This window comes from Agelaius phoeniceus, chromosome 8 (assembly GCF_051311805.1).
Source record: "Agelaius phoeniceus isolate bAgePho1 chromosome 8, bAgePho1.hap1, whole genome shotgun sequence".
In the NCBI taxonomy this organism is placed as follows: Eukaryota; Metazoa; Chordata; class Aves; order Passeriformes; family Icteridae; genus Agelaius; species Agelaius phoeniceus.
In genome coordinates this window covers 10,082,182-10,096,837 of record NC_135272.1, presented here as the reverse complement: position 1 = coordinate 10,096,837, position 14,656 = coordinate 10,082,182, and the positions used below count along the sequence as shown (strand labels likewise).

At 50.7% G+C, this 14,656-nt stretch overlaps 1 protein-coding gene across 11 annotated transcripts in view; it reads left to right on the top strand.

The window, feature by feature from the left end:
* Window positions 1-14,656, top strand: part of CACNA1E (calcium voltage-gated channel subunit alpha1 E) — a 158,940-nt gene that overhangs the window by 77,798 nt on the left and 66,486 nt on the right. For all 11 annotated transcript variants that reach the window (XR_013183195.1, XM_077181969.1, XM_077181972.1 and 8 more), the window contains 2 exons: window positions 257-409; window positions 1,132-1,313. Coding sequence is in view for 10 of the 11 variants with exons in the window: in XM_077181969.1 (XP_077038084.1) it covers window positions 257-409; window positions 1,132-1,313 (335 nt within the window). In the remaining variant the exon portion in view is untranslated. The remainder of the gene's footprint in view (window positions 1-256; window positions 410-1,131; window positions 1,314-14,656) is intronic.

Sequence of the window (14,656 nt, the reverse complement as noted above, 5' to 3'; positions counted from 1 at the left end):
GACATTGGAGTGGTGACCAGAAACAACCTCTGCTGGAGGCTGCTCTGTAGCTTGGCTTTCCTTCCCCTGCTTTCCTCCAGGATCCTCCTGCCCAGAGGGCTCCTCCAGGCTGTGCTTTTGCATTTCTCTGTTGGCTGTCCATCCTCTCTGCTCCCTGTCTTCCTCCTGCCAGATTTGGGATGGATGAGTCTCTGGAAGGGGCTTTGCACTGCTGCTCTGAGCTGTGCCCTTTCTCTCATCTCCTCTCCTCTCCCAGGCTTGCAGATTGTCCTGAAATCCATCATGAAGGCCATGGTGCCTCTCCTGCAGATTGGCCTGCTGCTCTTTTTTGCCATCCTCATGTTTGCCATCATCGGCCTGGAGTTCTACAGCGGGAAGCTGCATCGAGCCTGCTACACAAACAATTCAGGTGGGGGCAAGGGCTGGGCACCTGTTGTGTTTGTGGGGTGCCCTCATGGCAGGAGGGAATGATAAATCTCACTTTATGTCCTCAGAAGGCTAATTTATATCAAGATACTATTATATTTATTTATTTAAGATATTATATTATATTAAAGATACAATATCATAGTTTTATATTATATTACAATATTTAAGTATTACAATATTTAAGTATATAATAATATTTAGTATATTATAATATTTAAGATACTCTATTATATTAAAGAATATGAAACTAAACTATACTAAAGAATATTTAAGTATATTATAATATTTAAGATACTATATTATATTAAAGAATATGAAACTAAACTATACTAAAGAATACAGAAAGGCTAGTTACAGAAGGCTAAAAAAGATAATAATGAAAACTCCTGACTCCTTCCAGAGTCTCGATACAGCTTGACCCTGATTGGCCAATGAGTTAAAACAATTCACATGAAACCAATGAAACAATCACCTGTTGGATAAACAATCTCCAACCCACATCCCAAAGCAGCAAGACATAGGAGAAGCAAATGAGATCATATTGTTTTCCTTTTCCTCTGAGGCTTCTGAGCTTCCCAGGAGAAAAATCCTGGGTGAAGGGAAAATATGAATGTGACAGGCACTCTCTCCACATCCCACAAGTGGGAAAAGATCTGGGATGAGCTGTCCCTCACCTCTGCCTCCTTTGTCTCTCTGCTGCAGGTGAACTAGAGGAGCTGGACCCTCCCCATCCCTGCGGGGTGCAGGGTTGCCCCCCGGGCTATGAGTGCCGGGAGTGGATCGGTCCCAACGACGGGATCACGCAGTTCGACAACATCCTCTTTGCTGTGCTGACTGTCTTCCAGTGCATCACCATGGAAGGGTGGACCACAGTCCTGTACAACGTGAGTACTGCTGCTCTGGGTGGGCAGCTGGAGGCTCTTTCTGTGTGCTGGAAGCTCAGAAGATCCAGGGTTTGCTTCGTGATGGAAATGGTTTTAATCTTGCCAGAGTCTGGGTGTGTTCCTTGCCTCCGGGCAAAGGGAGCTCTAAGGGCCTGGTCCTTATCTCTGACATGGAAATGGGGTTAAATCTTTCCAGAATTTGAGTGTGTTCCATGCCTCCAGGCAAAGGGAGCTCTAAGGGCCTGGTCCTTATCTCTGACATGGAAATGGGGTTAATCTTTCCAGAATCTGGGTGTGTTCCATGTGTGTTCTATGCCTCCAGGCAAAGGGAGCTCTAAGGGCCTGGTCCTTATCTCTGACATGGAAATGGGGTTAATCTTTCCAGAATCTGGGTGTGTTCCATGTGTGTTCTATGCCTCTGGGCAAAGGGAGTTCTAAGGGCCTGGTCCCTATCTTTGACATGGAAATGGGGTTAAATCTTTACAGAATTTGGATGTGTTCCATGCCTTCAGGCAAAGGAAGCTCTAAGGGCCTGGTCCCTATCTCTGACCAAATTCTCAGAGCAAAACCTCATGGGCATGTCCTGCAGTGATCCTCCTGCCTGAAGGCTGAGCTGGAGGCTGTTTCTGTGTGCTGGAAGCTCAGAAGACCCAGGGTTTCCTTTGTGATGGAAATGGGGGTTAATCTTTCCAGAGTCTGGGTGTGTTCCATGTGTGTTCCTTTCTCCAGGCAAAGGGAGCTCTAAGGGCCTGGTCCCCATTTCTAACTCATTCCAGAGAGCAAAACCTCATGGGCATGTCCTGCAGTGATCCTCCTGCCTGAAGGCTGAGCTGGAGGCTGTTTCTGTGTGCTGAAAGCTCAGAAGATCCAGAGTTTCCTTTGTGATGAAATGGGGATAATCATTCCAGAATTTGGCTGTGTTCCTTGCCTCCAGGCAAAGGAAGCTCTAAGGGCCTGGTCCCTATCTCTGACCCATTTCTGAGAGCAAAAACTCATGGGCAGGTCCTGCAGTGATCCTCCTGCTTGAAGGCTGAGCTGGAGGTTCAGAAAATCCAGAGTTTCCTTCGTGATGGAAATGGAGTCAATCTTTCCAGAATTTGAGTGTCTTCCATGCCTCCAGACAAAGGGAGCTCTAAGGGTCTGGTCCCTATCTCTGACCCATTTCTGAGAGCAAAACCCCATGGGCAGGTCCTGCAGTGATCCTCCTGCCTGAAGGCTGTGCCTGGGGAGGCTTCCTTCCTTGTCTGTGCTCCCCAGGGCAGCTCTGTGACAGTGGACATGTTTTCTGGGCATTGTAGAGGATGTCTGGTGGCCTGGGAAAGCTTCAGAGCTGTTCTCAGACCCCTTGTGTGGGGCAGGGCCAGCATTTCAGCATCCAGCAGGGAGCTGAGATCTTTGTGCTGATGGAGCAGGGAGTGCCTGGGCTGAGTTCTTGTGGTTTGGAGCTGCTGATGCCCAAGCCCTTGGGGTGCCCAGAGAGCAGCTTGAGGGCAAAAGCTCCAGGAGATCCCAGAGTGCCATGTCACCATGGGTGACTGGCCATACAAACATGTTGGAGTTTGTGGGCTGGAAGGATCTGTGCCTGTTCTGTTCCCAGCCTCATTTCAGCTGCAATTTTGGCGTCACTGCACCAGGAATGTTTTTATACCCTGGTTCCCATAACGCCCGGGGATTTGCAGAGTGGCATTGCTCTGCAGGAGGCAAATTGATGGCATGAGGTGGGGAAATGCTGCAGGAGGGACTCTGGCACTGGGGGAAAGGCTGGTTTTAAACCCCAGGCTGTCAGCATTGGGGCCCCCCTTCTTGCTGAATCTGTTCCTCTGGGGGTGCAGGATGGCCTGTGTGGACAGATGGATTGTGAAACCAAGACTGGAGTAGAAAGGGGAGAGTTCATTGCAAAGGCTTGACCTTTCCATGAGGATTTGGTTTTCCTCTTCCTGAAGAAGAAGGCAGTGTCAGGATCTTGCTGTGTCAGTGTGGGAATTAAGCAGGATTGAACCACCTGAGAGTTCAAACCAAAAAACTTCAATTTTGTGTCTGTTTCTGGTGTGTCAGTGGGATTAGAGACTCACCCACAGCACCTGTTGCCCAGGTATAATTAAGTATGTATGTATATATATATATATATATATAATTGAGTTTATTGAGTGGTTTGCCAGTGTATCATGTGTAGCCTGTGCATGCCTGGGGCTGGTGCCAGCCACCTGCCCTGAGCCTTGCTCTTGTGTTAATGTCTCCCTACAAAAACTGCTTCCTGCTTAATTAAGTCCCTTTTCTGCTCTCCTGTCAGTCCTGTGGGCACCAGGGGCTGGGCACAGGCTGGGACACAGAGACTGAGTGTGAAAAGGGCTCTAGGGAAAGGGAAAGTACCAGCAAGGGTAAAATATCTCAAAGGTAAATATCAGGGATAAGCAGTTTGGTTTTCCTCTTCCTGAAGGAGAAGGCAGTGTCAGGATCTTGCTGTGTCAGTGGGGGAATGAAGCAGGATTGAACCATCTGAGAGTTCTGACCAAAAAACTTCAATTTTGTGTCTGTTTCAGTGCTCCCTGTGTCTCCCCCTTCCCAGCAATCAGCAGCAGCACTGCCCATGCTGGAGTCCTGCTGGTGGGGGTGTGAGGCCATGGGGAACAGATGGGCAGTTTCTGGTCTGATGGACCTCAGGGGTTTGTTTGAGTGAGTGTGGTCCCCTGCTGGTTGGGGTGTCCTTGCTGGGAAGGCTGGAGCTGATCCCTTCAGTGTCTGGGACTTGCTGATTCATCACCTGGGTCTGAAAACTCAGGGGCTGGGAGCCCTGAAAACTGTGCCTCCCCTACAGGAACCCCTATATATAAATATATATATATATAAAATAAATAAATATATATTAAAATATATATAAAAATATAAATATACATAAATATATAAATATATAAAATATATATAATATTTATATATATAAAATATATCAGGAGGCTCCTATATATAAATATTTATATTATATTATATTATATTAATATAAAATATACATATACATATACACACAATATATAATATACATTATATATAAAATAGGGGTTTACTACCCTAGCTGCTATATTGGGGGGCTCTCTGGGACCTCTGTGGGGATCCAAATCATCTTCCCAGCCCTATCAGCAAAGCTGGGCAGAGGTGCTCTGTCACCAATGTCACTGTCACGCTCTGTCACCATGTTCCCAACAGCCAGGACCATAAATAAGGTGCCTCCCATCCCCGTTGCTCTGCAAAGAACCAGCTGTTAGTGCTGGGAAGGAGCAGGGACCTTCCTTGGCTTTTCATTTAATGAGAGTTTGTGGCCTTGGAATCATTAAATGCTGCTGATTCACCTCGGAGGGAGGCCAGAACTGGAGTTCCCAGCACTGCTGGGCTGCACCTCCTGCCCTCCCCAGGAATTTTCCAGGGGCCTCGTGGTGCTCGGTCCTTTTGCTACTTGAAGCCACAAAAATGGATTTTTGTCTTTCTTTTTTTTTAATAAGAAGATGAGGGATGCAGTTTTTGGGGGATGCAGGAGGACAGGGGTGGCCAGAGCTGGAGTTCCCAGCACTGCTGGGCTGCACCTCCCATCCTCCCCAGGGACTCTCAGGGGCCTCATGGTGCACAGGATGTGGGTGCTTGGTCCTTTTGCTGCTTGGAGACAGAACAATGGATTTCTGTCTTTTTTTTAATAAGAGGATGAGGGATGCAGTCCCTGGGGGAGGCAGGAGGAGGGCTGGGAAACCACAGGGGTGCTCTGCCATCACCTTCATCACTTGGGGCAGCAAGGCAGAGCAGGCTCCTGCTGCTAACCATGCCCAGGCCATGCCCCACGTTTGGGGGGCTCCATTTTCCCACTGGGATAAAGCAATGGGGGGCTGTGTCCTTGTGGATTAACACTGCAGGGGAGAGGGAGATGGCAGGAAAACCACTTTAGCAATCTCTCAAAGAAATTGCTTACTCTAGAATTCCCCTGTGTGACTGTTATCATGATTTTAAGATCTGTTTTTCCACCATTCTACCAGGTCTACAAGTGTGGCTCCTGGAATTTGCAGGCAGCATTAAAATAAGCTAATTTCCACATGGGTTATTTCATCCCTGTGGGTTAACAACAAGCTAATTTCCACATGGGTTATTTCATCCCTGCGCTTGCTTTTTGCTTTCTTCGTGTCAGCTTTGCCTTCATGAAGTAGAAATCACAGCATGGGTTGAAATAAAAGAATTGTGGGGTGTTGGTGCTTTTCCTGTCCCTGGGAGCTCCTGTCCCTGGGAGCTTGGAGGACTTTGATTTCTTTTGGAGGGGAGTTTGGCTTTGGGATTGCCTCTGTGGTCTGAAACAGGGGCTAAGAAGTATTTTGGTTTTTTTCTTGTCCTGGAGCAGATGTCCCTTCCCTGGGCTGGCTCCAGACCAAGCCTGATTTCTGTGGGGAGCAGAGGGAAGCACAGACACTCACTGTCCTGCTCCTCTGCCTCTGGGCTGGCCTGGGGCAGGGACAGGGATGCATTTTTCATCAAACAGTGCTGCTGGGGCCTGGGGGATGGCAGGGCTGCAGCAGTGGGGCACAGGTGACTCTGGTGGCTTTGGATGCTCAGCCCAACTCCCACAATCCCAGGAAGCAAAGGGGAGAGGGGTTTGAAATTTGTATTTCCTGAGGGAGCTGGGAGGGCTCACCTTTGGAGAAAAGGAAGCTCAAGGGGGACTTTCTCACTTCCCTACTGTCATGGGAGGATGGTAGTGCATCCATCTATTTTTTGCCTCTTCTAAAAAAGTCTCCATAACCTTAACGAAAAAGTTTCTCTTCCTAACTAAACTAAAAAACCCCTTTTTAAAATATAAACTAACTAAAAATTTTAAGGTTTATTTCTTTACATTATCAATCTGCAGCAGGAGGGGAGCGTTTGCTGGGGGAAAGAACACCGAGCTGCTGGTGGCTTCCATAAACACCTCCCAAAATGCAGCAGTGATGGGCAGAGCTGTGTCCATGTCCTCTGGGGAGCTGGGTCTGGGTCTTGCAGCCCCATGCAGAGCTGGGCAGCTTCAGCAGAGAGCCAGGGGGATGCAAGGCTGTGGGTCAGGTGCCAGTGTGAGCTGTGAGTGCGGGCACGCTGCAGGAGTGGCTGGGGAGCAGGAGCTGCTGCAAGGATGGGGGTTTGCAGCATGTGTGACTCAACCCCCACGTGCTTCCAGCATGCTGAGGGTGCTGGGGCCAGGAGGGGAGGATCCCTCCAGTGCCTGGGATCTCCTCTAGGCTGGGTGCAGAAGGGTTTGGGTGAATCCCACTGTGTGCAGAAGTCAGTTCAGGCTGGGTTTGCACAAGATGGCCCAGACTGGTTTTGTTTGTGAAGCACCAAACTCGAGATCACAGGATCACAGAATGGTTTGGGTTGGAAGGGGCCTTTTAAACATCATCCAGTCCAACCCCTCTGCCAGGGCAGGGACACCTTCCCCTCATCCAGGTTTCTTAGAGCCCCATCCAACCTGGCCTTGAACACTTCCAGGGATGGGGCAGCCACCACCTCTCTGGGCAGCCTGTGCCAGGGTGTGACCACCCTCCTTGGAAAGAAATTCACAGAATTCACAGAATCACTGGGTTGGAAGAGACCTTCAAGATCATCGCGTTCAACCCAGCCCCAGCACCTCAACTCAACCCTGGCACCCAGTGCCACATCCAGGCTTTGTTAAACACACCCAGGGATGGGGACTCCACCTCCTCCCTGGGCAGCCATTCCAGAACTTTAAGTTCTTCCCTATATCTAATTTAAATCAATCCTCTTTCAAACTGAAACCACTACCCCTTCTCCTGTGACAACAGGCCCTGACAAAATGTTTGTCCTCATCTTTCTTACAATTAAAGTACTGAAGGTCTTTTGCTGGAGGCTGCCTTTGGAATGCAGAGGCACATCCACCCTTTTTGAAACAGGGGCTGCTCAGGCCAGCCTGGTCTGGGATGCTGGGGAAGGGAGGTGTGTTGATATCATGGTCATGCCAAGCACAAGGGTCAGAGATGTGAGCAAGGCTTGGCTCTTCTGCTTCCTGCCCCATCCACATTTGCCCGTTGGAGGGGGTCAGAGGAGGAATCTGTTGCAGAACAGTTGTTTTGCCGTGTGTGTGTGTGTACAAAATTGCTCAATGCATGTTGGCATTGATTCCTGGGGTTTCACAGGTGTCCCTTGGGGTGCTCAGCGCTCACCTGCCCTCCCTGAAACACTTTTGTGTGAGCAGTGTGGCACCTGAGCATAGTGCAGCTCTGGGGGATTCCTCCTCAACCTTTTGGAGAGTGGGGACAGTGCCTGGCTTTCCATAGAGGCAGCAAACTTAATGACTTGAGCAGAGAGGATTTTCCTCTTTTTGGGGGGTTTGCTCAGATCTGGGATGAGCCTGGAAACCTCCCTGAGCCCCAGCACTTCCAGGAGCTGCTGCAGATCCTCTGGACACTGCAGTCTGTCTCCTGGGGTCCCAGGGTGTAAGACCCTAAATGAGAGATGCAGGACTCCAGGGACTCTCCAAAATGCAGTTTATTCCATCCAAGATGTTACAGCAGTCCAGGGTGGTGGGTGACAGAGCTGTGCCCACAGCTGTCAGCTCCAGTGCAGGCAGGCCTGGAAACCCTTTGGTTTAGGTTACAATGCATTCTATACTTTGCTGAGCATCTTAATACAGTAGAACCAATCTATACCTTAACTATTATCTATAGCCTATCATAACTGCTATAATTACCATATTCATGTCACTATTCTCCAATCACTCAAAGTTAGTACATTACTGTTTAAGTTATAAGTTGTTTTTCAGTTTTCTTGCAATAGAAACTCCTGAGACCTTTTTGCTGCACCATTTGCTGCCTTGTTTGCCTGTGCTGTCTTTCTGCTTGGTAAAAACATCTTCTTGTTTGGGGTGGGTTTATCCTTTGCGCTAAGCCATAAAAACCCCTTCTAACTAATACACCCTTTGCCTCCTTGGTTATCCAGTGAGACTGGCTCAGCAATTCTTTTCTTCTGTATCAAAACTTGCTTCCATCTCTATTCCTTCTTCAGACTTTACATTCAAAAATCTTTCTGCCAAGCACACATATCTGTGAGACTTTCTTGTCAAACTTTCATCCTTCCAACACCAGGGCAAGAGCTGCAGCCATGCCAGCTGTGCACCAAGGGTTGTGGGAGCTCTGCTGGTGGTGCAAGGATCCCAAAACCAGTGATGGGCTGGAGGATCTCGGTACAGCAGGAGGCTGATGCATAACGGTGGCTCCCAGCAAGGAGCTGGGAAGAGGAGAAGGAGGAGGAGGAGGGAGAGGTGGGAGGGATGGCAAAAAGAGGGAAACCACCTGGTTTTTTAGCCCTCTGTGCTCTGGGATAGCACCAGGGTCTCCAGCCTGCGAGGAGAGCAGGAGTCCCTTCTTATGTGTTTGAAATTAAACCACAAAGCACACAGAATCTCCTGGAGGGGAGGAATGAAAATGTGATCAGCAGGCAGAGCTCGGAGCAGCTCGGCAGCGAGCAGGGCCCGCGGTGCCTCTGCAGCGACTCCCGGCGCTCCCGGCCCGGCGGGACGGGCTGGGCTGAGGGAACAGAGGCTGCCAAAAACTCCCCAGTGCCTGTGACACCCCGGGACACCATCGGAATAACACCAATACGGCCGGATGGGGCGTGTCTGAGCTTGTCTGGTCCTTGCTGCCGAACCAAACAGCGGCCCCGTGGCGTTTCACCCCACAGACACTTTTGGCTGGCTGGGTGTGTGGTGTTTCACCCCACAGACACTTTTGGCTGGCTGGGTGTGTGGTGTTTCACCCCACAGACACTTTTGGCTGGCTGGGTGTGTGGTGTTTCACCCCACAGACACTTTTGGCTGGCTGGGTGTGTGGTGTTTCACCCCAAGGACACTTTTGGCTGGCTGGGTGTGTGGTGTTTCACCCCAAGGACACTTTTGGCTGGCTGGGTGTGTGGTGTTTCACCCCACAGACACTTTTGGCTGGCTGGGTGCTGCAGCTGGGCACGTGGGGACGAGTCCAGGCCTGCAGGAGCTCTGGTGGTGGTGGGATGGAGCTTCCCCCCATAAGAGGGGCTGCTCCTCAGGTTTCCCTCTGTGGAGAAGCTTTAAGGTGATGGTGAAGGAAAGGAGTCGGTTCTGATGAAGGGTTTGGATCCAGAGCTTTATTCTGGCCCTCAGGCCTCTGAATGCAGCACCAGCTCCAGCAGAACTCCCTGAGCCCGTGGCTGCTGCTCCTTTGAACCCGGGGAGAGGGGCAGGGAAGGGGCAGGGAGCCACCAAGCAGGTACAAGGGACAAAGGACACCAGGATGGCCCAATGCTCCCCAGGGGTAGAGGGCATCATTTGGATCTGCCAATCACTCAATGCCCTTCTGGAATTCCAGGATTGCTGGGAGGAAAAGGAGAGGTGATTGACACACCTGGGAGGGAATTATCAGGGGAGGGACCCGAGGTTCTGAGGTAAACCCTGAAATCACAACACAACAGGACAGAGCCCTTTCCTCCTCCCTCCTCTGAAATGCTGCTTTAAGCACGGTTGGAGCAGATTCAGAAAGGAGAGTGCAGGTTCCAACCCAAAGGTTCAAGCCCTTCCCAGCTCACAAAATGAGCTGTTTTGCCCCAAATGGCTCCAGTTGGTGCCCGTGCTACCAGGCACATGTGTGGCAGCCAGCCTGCTCTCCCCTCTCCTCCTCCCTTTGGAAAAACAGAGCACTTTCTTTCTCCACACTCAGCAAAGCCAGACCCTCACCAGCTTGCCAAATGTTCCTGCCTTTTTTTTTTTTTTTTCTTTTTCTCCCTTTCTTCCCCTTTTTCCCTGTGTGTGTGTGTGTGTGTGTGTGTATGCAATGAAATGACACAGCAAGAAACAAACTGTGTCTGCTGGATCCCATCTTCCAGGCATGTTCCATCAAAAGCTGCCTGCCCACACCCTCCTCCCTGCCCACACTGGGGGAGCTCAGGGGGGCTCCTGGGGGTACCAGGGGGGCTCTGGCATCACCCAGCAGCTCCAGGCTTAAGGGTGGCAGGTGGCAGGGGAGTCTCAGGGCTGCCTTGCTCATCTTTGTTAAGCCCAGGATTTGTAATTCCATTAGCAGGTTGGTGCTGGTGTTGGTGAGGTGCTGTATTTGCAGCGTCCCTCATGGCAGGGAGGATGAATCTGATTCTATGTTCTCAGAAGGCTAATTTATTATTTTATGATACTATTATATTAAAGACTGTTATACTAAACTATACTAAAGAATGCAGAAAGGATACAGACAGAAGGCTAAAAAGATAATAATGAAAACTCGTGACTCTCTCCAGAGTCCTGACACAGCTTGGCCCTGATTGGCCAAAGAGTGAAAACAACTCACAGCAGAACCCAATGAGACAATCACCTGTTGGTAAACAATCTCCAAACACATTCCAAAGCAGCAAAACACAGGAGAAGCAAATGAGATAATATTGTTTTCCTTTTCTCTGAGGCTTGTCAGTTTCCCAGGAGCAAATCCTGGGCGAAGGGATTTTTCAGAAAATATGAATGTGACAGTGAGGTGTTGGAAAGATGGTTCCACACCTCTTGGTGGATGTGCTCCTGTGCTCCAAGGCTGGGTTGTGGGGCTGTTGGGGTCTGTGAGTGAGGTTGTGCAGGGGTCTGTTGCCCCAGGGCAGCACAGCTGAAGCTGGGGATGTTCCTCCATGGAGGAGCATCATAAAACAATGAACAAATCCTATTGTGGGGCCCAAGCTGCCTCTCTGGGCTTGCAGCATGCCCAAAACAAAGCAGGGATCCAGGTCCCATGAGGAAACAGCCCCAAAGGTGATCCTGTGGAAGCCAGGCCCTGCTGCAGAGCCCAGCTGGAGAGGCAGCAGTGCTGGCACTGGAGAGAACTGTGAAGCTTTGCAAATGCTCCATCAGGAAAAGCTCATTCTGCATTTCCCAAAGGAATATAAAAAGCCTGGCCCAAAGTGCTTGGGTGAGTGATGGGACCTGCTCAGCTGTGCAGGGAGCAAGGCAGGAACCTGGAATTTCTTCATTAAAGGAGTTGGTGTAATTTAGGGATTAAAATTCCTGTGGCTACCCTGAATTCTGCAAACAACAACCTCCTGATACCTTCAACAAAGGGGAAAAAAACCCTATGGGAAGGCACAGTGGACCAAGATGATGAAGTACAGAGGGATATCAAGGACAAATGATGCCCCAAAGGAATGGAAAAAGAGGCTGCTCCATCAAGACAATGACATCTTGGTGCCAAAAAAGCCTGAGGAGTGGTTGGGAGAGTGCTGGGGAAGGTGCAGGAGGGGTCTGGGCAGGGGGGAAAGGGAAATTTTAGGAGCAATAGCAGAGGGATCACAGTGAGGGATGGCTGTGGGGAGAGGCAGAGCAGGGGGCACACACAAGGACTGGGTTTGTGCATCGATGCTGGGGCATCTGGGTGCAATTCCTTGGTGGGCTGGGGGAGAGCAGCAGCAAAATTGCTCTCAGTGCCTGTTTCAAATATTTTGAAAACGTTGGATTTTTAGTAATGCTTCTAGCAACACATTTTTTGCATTCCATTTAGGAAACAGAAAAATGAAATGCATGGTGTCCTTTTCCTGCTTCCCCACTCTGTCCCTCCCTGCACACACTCAGAGAGAAGATTATGCTGAGCTGTGTGTCCTCCTCTGGCATTATTCCTGCCTGTCCCTGGCACCCCAGAGCTTCCCAGGGCCAGTGGAGGGCAGTGCTGGGGTGCCCACCCTGCTGGAGCCCCCAACACCTGGCCATGGCAGCATGTGTCCCACCCCAGGCCAGTCCTGGCCTTGGAGAGGAAATGCTCCCATTTCCTCATTAACCTGATTTGGGAGAGCAAAGCATTTCCATTCAGATCTTGTCCAGTGCCAGGGTCACTGATGGATCCCAGGCAGGGAGTGAAGCATGGCCCTGCATGCAGGAGATTCAATTACTGCCATTAAAGGGAACAAGGAGATCTGTTACTGTGCTGGGGAGAGCAGCAGCGGGTGGCAGGGGCTGCAGGGAGCTGCTTAGGCCAGGGAATCTGCTCAGAGGTATTTTTATAGCTCATTTTCTCCCCCTTTTGCTGGGCTGTGAGGCTGTGGCTGCTGGCCTGTGTGTGATTCTCAGCTGGATGCAGCTGTGGTTTGCAGGGAGGAGCAGGTCAGGGGCTGGGGAGGTGATGCTGGGGGACACCATCAGCCATGGCAGGGGCACAATTTGCTGTCACCACCAGGCAAAGACCATCAGAAATTGCCAAGCCAAGGATTTGAAGCACAAATCATAGAAGCTGTGGTGGTTTTGCACCACCTGTCCTGCTCTGCAAGCACCTGAGAAGTGCTGGGGAAGGCAGGCACAGCTCCCAGGGCAAAGGCCCTTGAGATCCATGGCTTTCCCCATCATCCCCAAACTGTGTGAAGGCAATCCACACCCTGCTGCTCCCTGAAAGCTTTGGGTGCCCAGAGGTCCCCAGTTCCCCTCCTCAGTGAGGGAATTGCTCCCTGGTGAGCAGTGGAGTGGCCATGAAGGCAGAGGCACAATTTGCTGCCAGCACCAGGCAAAAACCATCGGAAGTTGCCAAGCCAAGGATTTGGAACACAAATCCTGGAAACTGTGGTGGTTTTGTACCAGCTGTCCTGCTCTGCAAGCACCTGAGAAGTGCTGGGGAAGGCAGGCACAGCTCCCAGGGCAAAGGCCCTTGAGATCCATGGCTTTCCCCATCATCCCCAACCCTCTGTGTGAATGCAAGCCACACCCTGCTGCTCCCTGAAAGCTTTGGGTGCCCAGAGGTCCCCAATTCCCCTCCCCAGTTCCCCTCCCAATGGAGGGGCCACGAAGGCTCCCTGCACAGCCTGAACCTGCTCTCTGTGTATTTTTAGCCAGGAGAGACTGACTTTAAGGGGTTTATTGAGGTTTTCCCCCCTCCCTTCCCCTATAGCAAAGAAATCCTGAAGGTTCCCATGCGCCGCAGCCCGAGGGAGGGGACGTGTGGGCTGTGAGCTTGTGCTGTGCATTCAACTTGAGGATATATTTAGATTTCTTTAGATTTCTGGCCCCCCGAGTGAGACCTGCTTTTGCAGCTTCCCGCGCCTTTTCCTGCCCTTTGGGGGGGAAAAAAAAAAGAAAAACCAAAAAAAACCAAACAAACACCACAAGAGCTGCCTAAAGAATAACCTTGTGCCTCGGGGTTGAGAAGCAGGAGCTGCTGGGGGCTCTCTCCCTCAGGAGGGTCCTGCTCCCACATCTTGCTGGTGTCATTTGTAGGCTCAGAGGGCTTTCCTGGCAGCAGGAGGGGGCATGGCAAGGTGTGAGCGTGGTGGTTTTTGGTCTGGTGGCCACAGAAGGGTTTGGGGGATGGTGGGGTGCGTAGTGAGGAGGAAGCATCTCAAAGGGAAGGGCGGAAGGAGCAAAGATTTGGCACCAAGCAGCTCCTCCATTTCCCAAAGGAATATAAAAAGCCTGTCCCAAAGTGCTTGGGTGAGTGATGGGACCTGCTCAGCTGTGCAGGGAGCAAGGCAGGAACCTGGAATTTCTTCATTAAAGGAGTTGGTGTAATTTAGGGATTAAAATTCCCGTGTCTGCCCTGAATTCTGCAAACAACAACCTCCTGATACCTTCAACAAAGGGGAAAAAAACCCTATGGGAAGGCACAGTGGACCAAGATGATGAAGTACAGAGGGATATCAAGGACAAATGATGCCCCAAAGGAATGGAAAAAGAGGCTGCTCCATCAAGACAACGACATCTTGGTGCCAAAAAAGCCTGAGGAGTGCTATGATGACCATGGCAAAGTTGTGTTGACACAGACCTCCTGCAGGAGCAGCAAGCAGTTCCCCAGCTCTGCAGGTGGAAGCAAGGCCCAGTGAAATGACACCTGGAGAGATTTGGGCACGGATGGACATTTCAGCCCCACTTTTGGTCAACACAAAGCAGCAGAAGGAGCGATACCAGCAACGAGGGCATGGCCAACGTGGAAACCATGGAAGCCCAGCACTGAGACCACCGTGCCCACCAGCCTGGCTGCTTGGGATGGCTTCCCCCCTGAGCTCAGAGGGAGCTGGCACATGAAATGGCAGGTCTGGTAACAAGTATTTTTAACAGCTCCATCGAGTTGGGGGAGGCACCATCTGACTGGAGAATAGCGAATGCGGTGCCTATATTTAAAATCTGGGGGGAGGAGGGGAGGAAAAGTAAGGCAGGCAGGAATAGGACTGTGAGGATGACCTCGATCTCATGCCATTTCAGAACAGGTTTGGGAGGCAAGGGAGGAAAGTGAATCATGGGTTTCTCAAAGGTAGGTCACACCAGGCTAACCTGGCATCTCAGGCCTGGAGACGTCCCAGGGCTGCTCCTTGTAGTAAAGGGTTTGCTGTGGGAGAGGGGGAATGGGGAGGGGAAG